The following is a 16,304-nucleotide window of genomic DNA, read 5'->3' as shown; positions in this document are numbered from 1 at the left end:
GAAGAACTCCTGAGCGCTCCAATGTTCACACTTTCTGGCATCGTGGAGCTCATCCTCAACTTCTTTGATGCTTCCGACCCCGTGAAGAACATGGTCAAAACTGTTCTTCCTATTCTGACTCCTCTCCTGAAGCAGCTGGCTTCGAAAATGCCCCTCCTCGAGTCATTTGTATCCTTCGATGGCTAACTTAGTCAATAAGGGTAACATGATTTCGATTCTACAGTGGAACTGTCGAAGTATTCTTCCAAAATTAGATATTTTTAAATTTTTAGTTAACAAATTACAATGCGATGTTTTTGCTTTATGTGAAACATGGCTAACACCAGATGTGAACCTTCATTTTCCTGATTTCAACATAATCCGCCGCGATCGGGCAAATCGATATGGAGGGGTGCTTTTAGGGATAAAAAACAGCACTCCTTCTATAGAGTCGATCTTGCGCCGATGTCTGGCACCGAAGCTGTCGCATGTCAGGTGACTATTCGAGGAAAAGACCTCAGTATCGGAAGATATATTCCTCCAAACACCGCGATATCTCGAAGAGATCTCTCGCACATCTGCTCGGTTATGCCCGAGCCACGGTTGCTCCTGGGAGATTTTAACTCCCACGGCACAGGCTGGGGGGAACTGTACGACGACAACCGTTCATCAATGATATACGACCTCTGCGACGACTTCAATATGTCAATTTTGAATACAGGAGAAGTTACACGAGTGGCTCCTCCAACAAGAGATAGCCGTCTAGATCTTTCCATTTGTTCGAGCTCATTATCGTTGGACTGTACTTGGAAGGTGGTCCAAGATCCCCATGGTAGTGATCATTTGCCGATCGAAGTTTCGATTTCCAATGGACATAAGCAATCTGCTTCCATCGATCTTTCATATGACCTCACGAAGCACATCGATTGGGGCAAATATGCGAACGCCATCAGCGATGGCATACAGTCGATAGAAGCACTTCCCCCGCGGGAAGAGTACAAGTTTCTATCGCAGTTGATTCTTGAAAGCGCTCTTCAGGCACAACGTCGGCCGGTGCCAGGAGCTTCGGTTCGTAGGAAACCCTACAGTCCGTGGTGGGACATCGAGTGTACGCAACTTTATCGCGAGAAATCCGCCGCGTTCAAAGAATTTCGGAAAGACGGGGCGATCGTTCTTCACAAACGATACACCGCGCTCGAAATCCAGTTCAAGAAACTGGTCAAAGTGAAGAAGCGCGGATATTGGCGCACTTTTGTTGAAGGTTTATCGCGCGAGACTTCAATGAAAACTCTGTGGACCGTCGGAAGAAGAATGCGCAACGCGTCGTCCGTAAACGAAGATCGTGAAAGCTCGTCGCGGTGGATACTTGACTTCGCAAAGAAAGTTTGTCCGGATTCGGTACCGGTGAGGCAAGAGCTACGTGATGCTTTTGCAGACAGGGATGATATGGATCGTCCCTTTTCGATGATTGAATTCTCACTTGCTCTCCTTTCATGTAACAATTCCGCTCCAGGGATGAATAGAATCAGGTTCAATTTGCTCAAAAACCTCCCAGACGTCGCAAAGAGGCGCTTATTGAACTTGTTCAACCAGTTACTGGAGTGCAACATTGTTCCGGATGATTGGAGGGAAGTGAGGGTGATAGCCATCCAGAAGCCCGGAAAACCCGCGTCGGATTGTAACTCGTATCGCCCCATCGCGATGCTGTCATGTCTTCGGAAGCTGTTGGAGAAGATGATTCTCTTCCGGCTAGACAAATGGGTTGAATCGAATAGTTTGTTGTCAGATACACAATTTCGTTTCCGCAGGGGCAAGGGAACGAACGACTGTCTTGCGTTGCTTTCTTCAGAAATTCAGCTTACTTTCGCTAAAAAAGAGCAAATGGGCTCAGTGTTTTTGGACATTAAGGGGGCTTTTGATTCAGTTTGCGTCGATGTCTTATCTAACAAACTCCACGAGTGTGGACTTTCACCAATTTTGAACAACTATTTGTACAATTTGTTGTCAGAGAAGCGTATGAGTTTTTCTCATGGTGACTCGGCAACTTCACGAATTAGCTACATGGGTCTCCCCAGGGCTCATGTTTGAGCCCCTTCTTTACAATTTTACGTCAGAGACATTGATGAATGTCTCATGCCAAATTGCTCGTTGAGACAGCTTGCAGATGATTGTGTTGTATCCGTTTCGGGGCCAACATCGGTTGATCTGCAAGGACCGTTGCAAGATACTCTGGACAATTTGTCCACTTGGGCTACGAAGCTGGGTATCGAATTCTCTCCGGAGAAAACTGAGATGGTTGTCTTTTCAAAAAAACATAAGCCGGCAAAGTTCCCGCTGCGTTAGGATGTATGAATTCGACACATACGATGAGCTTGGAAGTACTTGCGGGAGTACTGCCACTAACAGATGGTTTCGCGGAATTATCGCTCCGGTTCCTCATCCGCTGTGAGGTTCTCAATCCATTGGTCATTGATAACTTCGAGAAGCTGCTCGAACAAAACCCTCAATCTCGATTCATGAGTATTTACCACTGGTACATAACGCTGGAGGTAAGCCCTTCTTCGGTAGATACCAATCGTGCTAACTTCTTAGACTCTTACAGTTCCTCTGTTACTTTTGATCTGTCCATGAAGCAGGAGGTTCATAGAATACCAGACTTTCTGCGTGCGGAGGTCATACCTCCATTATTTGCAAGCAAATACGGGCATGCCAGTGAGGAGAGAAGCTTTTTTACAGACGGGTCAAAAATTGATGACTCCACTGGTTTCGGTGTTTTCAACGTTTTTCATAGCGCCTACTTTAAGCTCAATGAGCCTTGTTCCGTGTATACTGCTGAGCTAGCAGCTATACACTATTCACTCGAGCAAATCGCATCCCTACCTCCTGACCACTTTTTCATCTTCACCGACAGTTCCTTGGAGGCTGTTCGGTCAATGAAACCGGTTAAGCACTCAGCGTATCTTCTAAATGGGATACGGAAAGCTTTGAGTGCCTTATCACAACGGTCTTACACAATCACCATGGCTTGGGTCCCTTCTCATTGCTCGATCCCGGGAAATGAGAAAGCGGACTCTTTGGCTAAGGTGGGCGCTATGGAAGGTGATATTTACGATCGGAAAATCACCTTCGATGATTTTTTTACATTAGTTCGTCAGGAAACCTTGAACAGCTGGCAACAGAAATGGACAAATGGGGAGTTGGGTAGATGGCTGTATTCAATTCGCCCGCAGGTGTCGAAGCGTCCATGGTTCAAAAAATTGAATATGGGACGAGACTTCATTCGAACCATGTGTCGTCTAATGTCCAATCACTACACTCTAAATGCACATCTTTTCAGAGTGGGGCTCTCGGCGTTTGCGGCGTTTGTGTTTGCGGCGAGGATTATCAGGACATCGATCATGTCGTGTGGACGTGCGAGGAGCATCGTGGCCCCAGATCTGCGCTAACTGAACATCTCCGGGTCCGAGGAAAACAACCAAAGCCTATTAGGGAAGTGTTGTCGGGCCTTGATCTCGAGTACATGTCCCTGGTTCACCAATTTTTGAAAGTTGCTGATGTAAAACTGTAATCATTGCCTGCCCATTCCCTTGTCTGTCGTACCCCATATCGAATGTCTTCCTCTTGTTGTACATTTCCATGTCTGTCGTTAATCCCTTCCGTATGTCTTCCTCTCGTCGTTGTCTCCCAAAAAAAAGTTTGTTTGTCCCGTTACAGATGTAAAAATGCGAGGAATGTCAACTTTGTGAACATCAGCATCGTAATTACTTAAGCACCCTTAAATCCTTTCCTTTCCTACTGTATTATTGTATTCCCTAACCTCGACTAAACCGCGAGTCTTTCGGTTCCCCAAAACTAACACTATGTATAAGAATCAAGCAATGTATTGTTAAACTTGATTTCGGCTCCGTAACGCTTCACGGCAAATGAGCCTTCCAAATAAACGAAAGATAAAAAAAAATATGTTATTGAATTATTTAAATTACTCGCAACATTTATAATATTTTTATTATACAATGCGAATTAATGCACAGAATTTTCACTTATCATAAGACGAGTTTATACAGTCCCATTGAATTCCACCACTTAATTGTATCTTGACAGATACGTATTTCGACCTCAAAAGTAAAGCCGTCTTCAGTGTCTTGTACTTGACTCGACTTGAAGAAAATGATCGCAGCTTACACTATTTATACTACGCGTAGGTATAATAATTTATCTAGGTACTTATCTAGTTACATTTACTACGGGGCTTACTTCTACTCGCTTGTTGCGACTGTCAATGGGACTGTATAAACTCGTCTTATGACAAGTGAAGACATTCCACTAAAAAGCTCAAAATAATTTTCTTATCAACATAGAATTTTGTTCAATGGGTTTGTTTGGGGTAAGAAAGGCGGGTTCACTTTTTTAGTTCAGTTTTAGTTTTTAGTTTTAGTTTTAGTTAGTGCACATAGATTACATCAGTAATGGCAACAATTCCGCGAATTCAACTCTTTATTATCCTTCTTACCATGCACGTCATATAAATTCGAATGCACACAGAAACAGTTGTAACAGAAATAATAATCCGATTCTGTATGGAGTTATCTGCCTTAGTTTTGTTGATAATGATCTTTGCTTAGTCTCAAATAAAAAAAAAAAAATTCGTTGATACATTGTCGCCCCTTCGCAGTAAGCATTGCGTTAACTTTTCACTCCAAATTCAATTTATCAATCGCTCCCTTTGAGTGATTGATTGTTTATCCTTAAGATGGATGAACAACTCGTATTCTAAAAGATCTGATAAGAAAATGTTAATACTGTTGTATATAAAAATATCCATATTAATTGGCAAAATAGAAATTGGATAGGTCACATCACTTTCCATGTGAATCCTGATCTATGTTATTGATCAACATTATAGAGCTGCTGGAACGTGCACTTCGAGAATAGTTGGTAAATCCCAACCACTATTCACTTGGATCGAAGTGCAATTCGCACCAGCTCTGACCAATCACGGAGTAGCAACCATTGATATGTACAGTCAGTCTAAGCTAAGCTAAGCTTTAGGAATGAGATTATAAGTAACATACAGGGGATCAAGGTTTCATTTCAGATTGCCAGGAAGGGGGTCTCCCGCGTTTTGCCGGGACCCTTTGACGATCGCAAACGTCTTCTTCAGTATTTAAATGAGAAACACCATAAATTCTTCACATACGACGACAAAACTGAGCGATTGTTCAAAGTCGTATTGAAAGGTCTCCCCAGTGATGATAAATTACTGGATGCGATTACAATTGAAATTTCTCAATTACTGGGATTTTCAAAATCTCGCTCTGGTACTTCCCAGAGGGGTGTTTCTCAAGAATTTTATTTAGTGAAGTATGAAAAGTTTAGAAAAGGCCTGTATTTTGTCCCATGTCCGTGTTACATGGGAACATTCCCGCAGCCCTGGGGGAAATTTCCAAAACCCCACTCAGTGCCGTAAGTGCCAAAAGTGGGGTCACGGAACTAAACATTGCCACATGGATGCTAAATGCAGGATTTGTGGTAGAACCTCTCACGCCGAGGACACCTGTCCTGTGAGAGAAGATTCCAATAAATTTAAATGTGCCAATTGCGGGGGCAATCATAAATCCAATTTCTGGGAATGCCCTTCACGCAAAAAAGTTTTGAATTCCCGGGCAAAATTGATGATGGGAAATTCCAATAGGATCCCAGGCAACCAGTGGAGAATGTTGAAAGCTTCCAATATCTTGGTAGCCAAATGGCGTCAGACGGAGGTACCACGATCGACATAGGAGCACGGATCAAGAAAGCAAGGGCTGCCTTTGCGAGTTTAAGAAATATCTGGGAAAACAGGCAGATGTGAACGCACCAAAATACGAATTTTTTAACTCTAACGTGGAATCTGTGCTGTTAGCGAAAAACGAAACGCTAGCGAAACATGGTGTGTATCAGTGGAGAACACCCAACGGCTGCAGGTGTGCATCAACAGAGGCCTGCGGTATATAATTCGGACCTGGTGGCCTGACAACTTAATCTAAAACAACGAGCTCCATCGTCGTTGTCACCAGAGGCCGAAAGTAAAGGAAATTCGGGATCGGAAGTGGGGCTGGGTCGGTCACACTCTACGTAGGGGCGGAAACGAAATCTGTAAACAAGCATTAGACTGGAACCCAGCGAGACATCGCAGCAGAGGCAGACCCAGAGGGTCATGGCGGCGAAGCCTCAATAAGGATATAAAAGAAGTCGACCGAAATCTAACCTGGCGACAGGTTAAAGCGATAGCTGGGTAACGCTCAGGATGGAGATCTTTCAAATCAGTCCTTTGCACCACCGGAGGTGTACAGGATCCATAAATAAAACAAAAATCCCAGATTCGCATGGTAAGCATATTTCAAACGCTCAGTATCCGCAATCATTTGCCAGTCGAGCAATTCATACCCACCACAATCAACGAACAAATTTTGCTCCTGCCTCTAACCGGGTAACGAGCAGTTCGTAGAATTCTAATTTTTCAAACACGCCCACCTATGCAAGCATCGCTGCAGGCAGACAAAATTTAATCTCTGAAAATTTACCGACGATGAATGATTTTCATACCCATTCATCAACGGAAAATAACGTTCGTTCTGACGACTCAGGTAGCATGTCTGCTTCCGACTTTGATTTTCTAAATGAACAATTGCATCACATGATTGACGTCAGCAAATGATTGTTCAAAGCAAATACCAAAACTGAAGCTGTTCAGGTTGGTATCAAATTTTAAGAGTAAGGAAGATGAATTATTCAACTTCCTATCAGTTCATAATGTACACATTGCCATTATAACTGAAACATATTTAAAACCTGGTCTTTTCATCAAAAGAGATCCAAATTATTTCAATTACCGAAATGATCGTCTTGACAGCGCCTGTGGTGGGGTCGCTGTTGTCATTAATGGACTTATCAAACATAAATTATATTCTTCGTTTGAAACCAAAGTTTTCGATACTTTGGGAGTTTCTGTTGAAACAAATTTTGGACAATACTCTTTTATTGCTGCCCACTTGCCTTTCCAGTGCAATGGGTAGCAAAGGAATTTGTTGAGAGCTGATCTTCAAATTCTAACTCACAAAAAATTCAAATTTTTCATAATTAGTGACTTCAATGCCAAACACCGTTCATGGAATAATGCTCAAAGTAATTACAATGGTAAAATTTTATTTGAAGATTGTTCTGCGGGATATTATACTATTCAATATCCCAATGGACCAACTTGTTTTTCTTCCAGTCGAAGTTCTTCTACAATTGATTTAGTTTTAACGGATTCAAGTCAGCTGTGTGGCCAATTGGTAACTCATGCTGACTTTGACTCTGACCACCTTCCTGTGACGTTTGAAATCATACAAGAAGCCATTATGAATTCAATCAGCTCTACTTTTAATTATCTTAGAGCTTATTGGGATTTATATAAAACGTGTATCGATAGGAATTTTGATGTTGATTCCTCTCGATACCAAAAGTGATATTGATAATGCTCTCGTATCTTTGACAAATTTAATTGTCGAAGCAAGATGCATTGCAATTCCTAAATGTGAAATTAAATTCAACTCCATTATTATTGACGACGATCTTCAGCTACTGATCCGTCTTAAAAATGTGAGGAGAAGGCAAAACCACAGAACTCGCGATCCCGCGTTGAATATTATTTGGAGAGATTTGCAAAATGAAATTAAAAAACGTTTCGCTATTCTGAGAAATACCAGCTTTGAGAATAATGTCTCGAAGTTGGATCCCAGTTCAAAAACCTTTTGGAAATTAACGAAAAATCTTAAAAAACCTCAAAAGCCTGCGCTTAAAGAGGGAGAAAAATTTTTATTACAAATGGCGAAAAGGCTCAAAAACTTGCTCAGCAGTTCGAGAGTGCCCATAATTTTAGTCTAGGTCTTACTAGTCCAATTGAAGATCAGGTTACACTGAGCTTCGAAGACATTCTCAATCAAGAGAATGTTTTCGACCCTTCGTTGGGAACTAATTTGGATGAAGTGAGATCTATTACTAGAAAATTTAAAAATATGAAAGCCCCGGGTGATGATGGTATTTTCTACATACTTATCAAAAAACTTCCTGAGAGCTCTTTATCCTTTTTGGTTAATTTATTTAGCAAATGTTTTCAATTGGCATACTTTCCAGATAAATGGAAAAACGCCAAAGTTGTTCCAATTTTGAAGCCGGACAAAAATCCAGCTGAGGCTTCTAGTTATCGCCCAATCAGTTTGCTTTCTTCAATAAGCAAACTGTTTGAAAAGATTATTTTAAATAGAATGATGGTTCATAATATTTTGTTGATGAGCAATTTGGTTTTCGCCATGGGCATTCAACCACCCATCAGTTATTAAGAGTAACGAATTTAATTCGGCTCAACAAATCTGAAGGATATTCGACTGGAGTTGCTCTTCTTGATATAGAGAAAGCATTTGACAGTGTTTGGCATGAAGGTTTGATTGTAAAATTGATGAATTTTAATTTTCCTCTGTACATCATTAAACTGATCCAAAATTATTTATCAGATCGCTCACTTCAGGTAAACTATCAGAATTCCAAATCTGATAGATTACCTGCAAGGGATGGTGTTCCCCAAGGCAGCATACTGGGGCCCATATTGTATAACATTTTTACTTCTGACTTACCTGATTTACCACCAGGGTGTCAAAAATCTTTGTTTCCAGATGACACGGGCCTTTCAGCCAAAGGGCGGAGCCTTCGTATCATTTGTAGTAGATTGCAAAAAAGTTTGGATATTGTCTCCACTTACACTTACTCAGAGCTTCTTATTTCTTATTTAACCTTCTACACTGAACGAAAACTTCCACCTTAAATCGACTGATTTGTAATTTCTCTCATTGAAATAACAACTCCTCCTCACTTGATCAGTACTGTTGCTGATGAAGAATGTGTACAGCCGCCAGACATTCTAAATACTCACGCTCCTCTAATGTGAACGTGTACTATACACATGTGGTAGTGTTGGCTTGAGAAATGGATTGCGAGTGATTTGACTATGCGTCCAATTTGGGAATCTCGAGCTCGTTCAGTAGCCGCTAGGTTGCGAAGGCCGACGGAGGTCCTTCGTAGCTTAGTTGGTTAAAGCACCAGTCTAGCGTACTGTAGGGTCATGGGTTCGAGTCCCATCGAAGGGAAAGTGGTTACCTCCAATACATTTTTCAAATCAATATCTTCCACATAACGTACATATTCACATATGAGTTTCCATAACATTGTAAATTAACGTCCAAGTCGGGTGGTTTAATCCCCGGAAATAGGCAATTAACTTTGATTGAACCCAACTCCTCTTGTTTTCATCTGATGAACTGGATTGAATGACCCATCATAATATCATCGGATGTACATCATACTTACAATAAGCGGATGATTGCGGAGACGAGCCAGCCTCGGGCTGAAAGTCTCCTTAATAAAGACACAAAAAAAAAAAAAAAAAAAAAAAAAAAAAAAAGCGGATGATTTGCCATACTTCTTTCGAATGAACCATCACGCGGTTGACGAATTACACATCAAAGAGAGAAGAACCATTCGCTTTTCGAATGATTTATGTTTTGATCTTGCCCTATTATGAAAATCATCTGAAATTGAACTGATTTGTTCTCAATTTTCATACTGATGTTTTCTTGTTTATTTTTTCTAATGTAACGATGGTGCACCATTTTCACATTGGAAGTGTAAATGGAAGCCAGATAATGGAATTCGTGATTATAACTTCTCGAATCAATTCATCTTATTGTCATGGTAAGTAAATTAACGGATATCAATGTAAAATTATCGCGAATTATATTATTTGTGACATTATTTTTATGAATCTTTGATACGAAATCATGAATCGCAACTGCAACAAAACATATTACGAACGCCTCAGGAATATGTGTATGGATCACGATGAATTCGGAATTTCAGGATGGCTGTTACTCCTAGAACTCCTGTTACTCCGGAAATCTGTTTTAAAGATGGTAGGAGAACACTCATATCCGAACAGTGCCTCCAGCAATTCATGGCCATATAAACGATGCCGAATCCATACCTCATGTAATCTTGGGATTTCACACTGGTGTTTTAATTACTTTTCCGTATTATAGTATCGATTGAGAAGTTTTTTAAATAATTTAATGAAATCAGCAAATTGCATTTTATTTAAATCCAATTTATTCCTAAGCTTCTTCCGTATTTTTCACTCAAATATTCAATGGCATCCATTTTAAATTAATAATAACATCATCTGGTTTCCACCATCTTTTCATTCATATACTGTGTTTGACATCATTCGGTTGTTGGATGATTCGCATACGGAGGATTGTCATCCGTACGGGTATGCAACCGAGTGCGTGTCATCAAGAAAGTGAACGACAATCGTTAAGAGGCGAGAGCGAGTCAACTATCAATTAATATAAAGAGGATGTTTGGGTTCAGTGTAGCAGACATATTGTCACTATGAATGGGGTTCCAATTAATTGGTCTAGCGAAGCCAAATACTTAGGACTTCTGCTGGACCAAAAACTAACTTTTAAAAATCACATTGAAGGCCTTCAAGCCAAATGTAACAAATATATTAAGTGTCTATATCCACTTATAAACAGAAAATCAAAACTTTGTCTTAAAAACAAACTTTTGATTTACAAACAAATTTTTAGACCTGCCATGTTGTATGCTGTGCCAATATGGACTAGTTGCTGCAATACCAAAAAGAAGGCACTCCAGAGGATTCAAAATAAAATTTTGAAAATGATTCTGAAGTTGCCTCCGTGGTATAGTACCAATGAACTTCATAGAATTTCTAATATTGAGACATTGCAACAAATGTCCAACAAAATAATTTCCAATTTTAGACAAAAATCGTTGCAATCTTCTATTGCAACGATTAGTTCCTTGTACCCTTAGTATAAATTAGGTTAAGTTTAGTTTAAGTTGAAAATTTTGTAATTCCTACATGGTTCAATTCAACCAGAGAATATCCTCACTGTCAGAGGCAAATGACATGTATTAATAATAACTAAAGACGTAACATAGCAAATAAGGATGATAGTGTTAAGAAAACACGGAACACCTAGTCTAAGAGATGAATGCATGTATTAGATAATTAGCAAATAAAATTAGTTAAAAAAAAAACTTATCTAGCAAGCATAAAATCATTTCGCAACATAGACGATCAGTTTCATGGCAAAATTTTCTTTGTTGCCAACGTAGTCATATATTTTTAGAGCTTAATGAGCAGCGTTGCGAAACTGGTTTCCACAAAAGTGACTGTTTTCATAGCAATTTTCATACAAACTTCAAACTGCGCGTGCTCAGTCTAGTTACATCCAAATTAGCTGAAAATTTAGGAGCATTAAAAAAACAGCAAGTGCCATCGTTTAAGCATAGAGGAGCGAAAAAGTCAAAATTTGAATCACTCTAATGTGCATTTAGCTGCTTTCTGGCTGAATTCCGAATTCAAAGCTCATAAAAAGAGCTCTCATGATACTGCATAATGCTCAAATTGTACATACATCAGAAATTTTAGAAGTAAGGCACTAAGAAGTTTTTAGTCATGTGGCAATGTCTCAGTATGTGTTTATAATTTTAAACATAAATTCTAGTCTGGCTTAGTTCATGTTTAGCTATTGTGTCTCCATAAACTTGAAATCAATTTTGATTGTATTTGACTTGACAGCGACACACTGAAGACGACCTTACTGTTGAGGTCGAAATACGTATCTGTCAAGGTACAATTAAGTGGTGGAATTAAATGGGATTGTGCAAACTCGTCTTATGTTAAGTGAAGACATTCTACTAAAAAGCTCAAAATAATTTTTCCTAACAGTAAAAAATAGCAGCTAAAAAGTTATTCCCTGTTTCATATGCATTCTAGAATGCTCCTAAAGACATCTCATGAACAAAATAATGGAAGAACCATTGTATAAATTGTTAGATTCGGATGGATTACGTTGAACTGTCTAAACAATATTTTTCCTCAACCTTACCTCATTGGGAAAGAATGGTGCTTGTAAACTGACGCAGATTGCGTTGCAAAAATCCGCCAACCCCATGATAATCAGTGTGAGCCACTGGCGCCTGGTAAAGTCCAATGCCATGATTGTCTGCCGCTGGTGCTGATAGGACACCGCTATTCAGGATGAGAATGATTGGCGCGGTTCAAGATGGATCAGCTATTATCTTCAAGCCGCGTTGCGCTTCGATTTGTCTCCCTGTTGCACTTTGGCACTTTTGACACCACTAATTAGAAAGCTAGGATTAATTGCATTTGATAACACTGCTTCGACTGAAGATTCGTCCTGCCGATCTGGGACGAATGGCAGCAGAGTAGAACGCGCAATTTTATACACCACTTGCCGCTCAGTACATACTCGTCATCTATATGTACTGGGAAATATGTTTGCGAGATCATTCATTGGTAACAATACTTCGATTCGCACCGATAGTTGCCACACTTTTGCCAATACTGATCTAATGTGTTTTCTTCGAACAGGAATTTGTTTTGTCTAACGCACTGACTGCCAATTGTCGTTGAACACAATCACTATTCCGATTATTGGTGGTAAATTAATATGAAACTTTCCACGACTTTCTTGTTTCGACGATGTAGTATTCAACACAAAAGTGAAAATCAGTTCGCTTTGGCACAGATTAAATGCATATCTAGGCTCTGACTCTATGCAACACAGTTGAAGCCGGATTCAATGAACTTCGTAGACCCACGGTATCTCTTAGAGCTTGGCGAAGCGAATACTGACAGCGCGGTGTGAACTATCTCTTCACCGGGTCGTAGGTGCCGATAGACACTCGACCTGTGGGTATTCTGTGATCATGGAATTTTCACACATTTTAACCACCAAAAGACAACTTCTGTTTTCAACCACGAAAAAGCTTTAATCTAAGCCAATGCAAAACACCAATGGCCGCTATACTATGCGCTAGACACAACCAGATTGAACCGATCCTTTTTTGGGGTACTCTCGACTGGACTCGTTGTGCATTCCGCACCGACGCTCGAATCGAACTGAGCCTTTCCGGGCCGGTAACGATCATCTCTACCCGAGTAGAACTCAAATCCGACCGATTCGCGCACATTCTTATCGATCGGGACTCTGTCATCATCTCGCAGGCAGTCAGCTGGCTGATGTTGATGCTACCTACCGGAGAGCAAATGAGAGTACTTTCTTCGGATGATTGCACCCTCCCCTCGGGTGCATACTAACTTTAGTAGGTAGGTAGGTGAGTAAACAACTGACAGTGAAGAAAGTGTGTAAATAATTTGGTTGCGACTTAAAGATTTGGAAGAGGTACGCACTTCACGTGCAGCGGCTTTTTCTTATCAGCTCGTAAAGATCAACGATGACAAGTCATTATAGGTTGCGATAGGGATACCTTTCTTTGTACCTATCAGGACACACTGTACATCTCTTTTTGTGTGTGACATGAATAGTAGCAGCAAGTTCATTCATGCATAAAAAAACGGTTGAAATAGGATAGGTGCAAGTGGAATATTTCATGATGAGTAATCTGCATGCCATTTATGTTAATAATGTCTTCGAATGCTGAGGGAAACTGTTCTATTTTGAAAAAAGTGCTTGCTAATCGACCGGTCAACCGAGATTCATATTATTTTTAAGGCATGTGGTAAAATTTTCAATACACACTAAAATTCAAATCTAATTACTTCCGAACTGGGATTGAATCCAGAGAGGAATAAAAAAATCACACTTTTCGTCGCGTTTTTCGCAAGTTGAAATGATAATCAACTGATTTGAAGGAATATAGGGTATTGGCCGGTATTACCAGCGCTTTGACACACCCATCTAATGCCGCAATTGCATTTTTAACCCGTGTCGGTCTGGGTGAAGGAGAACAAAAAATCAAATTTCAGCCATTTTATCATTTTTCGTCGTAATCGAAATCCGTACACTTAAGCACCTTAGTAAATGAAAAAGTCATTAGAAAATAAGAATCGAATGTTAATAAAACATTTGTCGTTGAGACAGGAGCATGAAGGCTTTTACTTTTGAAGTGTTTCACTTTTACTCATTAAAAACTACATAAAACATGATGAAATAATGAATAAAATCAACTACTCCTGACTCGAAATCCGTCCACCGTGGACGGATTTCGAATCAAAGTATCAAAATCCGTACAGCTATTTTTTAACTAAATATTTAAATTGAAACAGTCTGATTGACTAAACTACCACTGTAAATAGTTCGATGCGCATCTTGAGAAGCGATCCCTTCGATTTGTATGATTTGCAATTAGAAATTAAAACACAGCTTCTTTTAGTGCAATTATGCTTTACCCGAAAATAAAATGGCGGCAAAACGTCCGTGTTTGGTGGGTGGCGATTTGTTTTTGATTTTTGTTGTTTTAATTTCAATGCCTTTTTTCCATTGTTATGCCCTAAAAGCTTACTGCCAAGCATCTGATCAGGATAAGATAAATTATTGCTACAATAATTACCTTTAACCCCCTTTAATTTATTGATATCTCATGAGGTGAACGGATTTCGGTGCTGTACGGATTTCGGTCCCGCACGGTATTTGCCTAGTTTTATCACTGTTCTGCTCGTACGGATCCTAGAATTCAGAATACATGTTGTGACTTGTGATGTTGTATTCCTACTTGGAATTATTCTGATGGGTCACTGGGTTAGACGCAATAAATTTGACCACAACTTCTTTTTTAGGCGATATAAGGGTGAAATCCAACAAAAGGTCGCTTTTGACGCAATCTACGTCTAAGGGGTGTAAAATAAAAATGTCAAAATCGGGGACCGTCACGAAATCATGTAAGATTTGTAACGTTAATAGGTCCTTTATCTTTCGATGGATTTTAAAGATTTATATAGGGTTATGCGTTAATTCATCCATGGCGCTAGTATCCGTCATATCAAATTCTAAATCACTAAATACTCGCTAATCGTAAACTAACATAATGAACTAATCATCTGCCGAGATAGAAAAAAGTGTACACTACGATTTACATTCATTTAAATAACATTCCGGTGTTACTTACTTGAAATACAGTAAAATTTATAATTATATAAATTAAAATTTTGAGTTGAAAGCCTCCTTAATAAAGAAACAAACAAAAAACTTTGAGACTGAGACTGCACAATTACCTACGTTATCCATGCGACGAAGAAAAATCTAGTTCGTTCACTGCTGCAGAAGACGCGCAACATTGTCGCCAAAATCAACGATAGGTCACAGATAGGTCGTCCAGTTATCCAAGAAATGGCTTAAGCTCTATAGTCAGGAACGAAGATTTGCAGTCCTGTTTTAAGTATGGTACATGCTCCTTGTGGTACAGAGAAAAGATATGGTAGACAGCACATGTTATTGGTCATCCAACAAATCCCTGGAGTAAGGCCTCTCGATCAACACGCGTAACTAAAGATAATTTTGCGTAAGTCTAAAAGGGTACATGTGCTCCTAGGTAAGCATGTCACCCAGACTGACAACCAGGAGCTGAGAGCCATCAAGAGCATCTGGTCGGTCAGCTGTCAAAAGCGCAAGTGAGCACCGTTGTTGATTGATTTTGTTGCTGTTTGATTGGAATGACGTCTTAGTTCAATTGACAATTCAATAGTTAAATTACTACACGTAGAACAACGCTTTGTTTTGTAGGATGCGTGGTTTGTCTTATATCCATTTGAAAAAATCAGTAAAACAAGTTTGGCCGCTTTCAAAAGTTGGTCTAGATCAAATGTGAACATTTGTTTGTAAAAGTTCACGTTTGTTCTACTTGTAGTAATTTAACTTTATTGAACTATCAATTAAAAAAGACGTCATTCCAATCAAACGACAACAAAATCAATCAATAACGGTGTAGATCATTGGTTACGCGTGTAGATAGGAAGGCCTTCACTTCAGGTATTTCTTGGTTAAATGTGAACGCCTTACATACGCAGATTCTGTTATATTACAGGGATTCCTTGGATTACCATGAACATCTTAATGTGTCTGGAAGTGAGCTGACTAGTGAAGAAAGGCGGACTTCACCAAAAAATTTCGATTATTTTACACTCTGCATATACATATTCAATTATATGTTTCACATTGGACACATGCAACGTTCAAAGGCCTGTAGATCATTGGTTACGCGTGTAGATTTGAAGGCCTCCACTTCAGGAAATTCTTGGATAACCGCGAACATTCTCCATACACATTCTATTCTATTCTATGTTCCACAATGTACACACAATATGTTCAGAACAGGTCAATATTAAATTAATTTATGTAATTTTGATTCAACACGGTAACATACCGCATAAAAAACTAATTTGGTGTACTTTTCGAAAT

General features: G+C 39.7%; 1 protein-coding gene across 1 annotated transcript in view; it reads right to left on the bottom strand.

Moving 5' to 3' along the window:
* The window catches only part of LOC134227376 (MFS-type transporter SLC18B1-like), a 39,880-nt gene extending 26,843 nt beyond the window's left edge, over positions 1-13,037 (bottom strand). Inside the window, exon 1 of the mRNA XM_062708794.1 lies at positions 11,973-13,037. Coding sequence (XP_062564778.1) covers positions 11,973-12,083 — 111 coding nt within the window. The 5' untranslated portion in view covers positions 12,084-13,037. The remainder of the gene's footprint in view (positions 1-11,972) is intronic.
* Between the last annotated feature and the right edge of the window lie 3,267 nt (positions 13,038-16,304).

The sequence above is a fragment of the Armigeres subalbatus genome, chromosome 3, assembly GCF_024139115.2.
Source record: "Armigeres subalbatus isolate Guangzhou_Male chromosome 3, GZ_Asu_2, whole genome shotgun sequence".
In the NCBI taxonomy this organism is placed as follows: Eukaryota; Metazoa; Arthropoda; class Insecta; order Diptera; family Culicidae; genus Armigeres; species Armigeres subalbatus.
The sequence above is the reverse complement of the archived record's forward strand: the minus strand, read 5'-3'. Positions and strand labels throughout refer to the sequence as shown.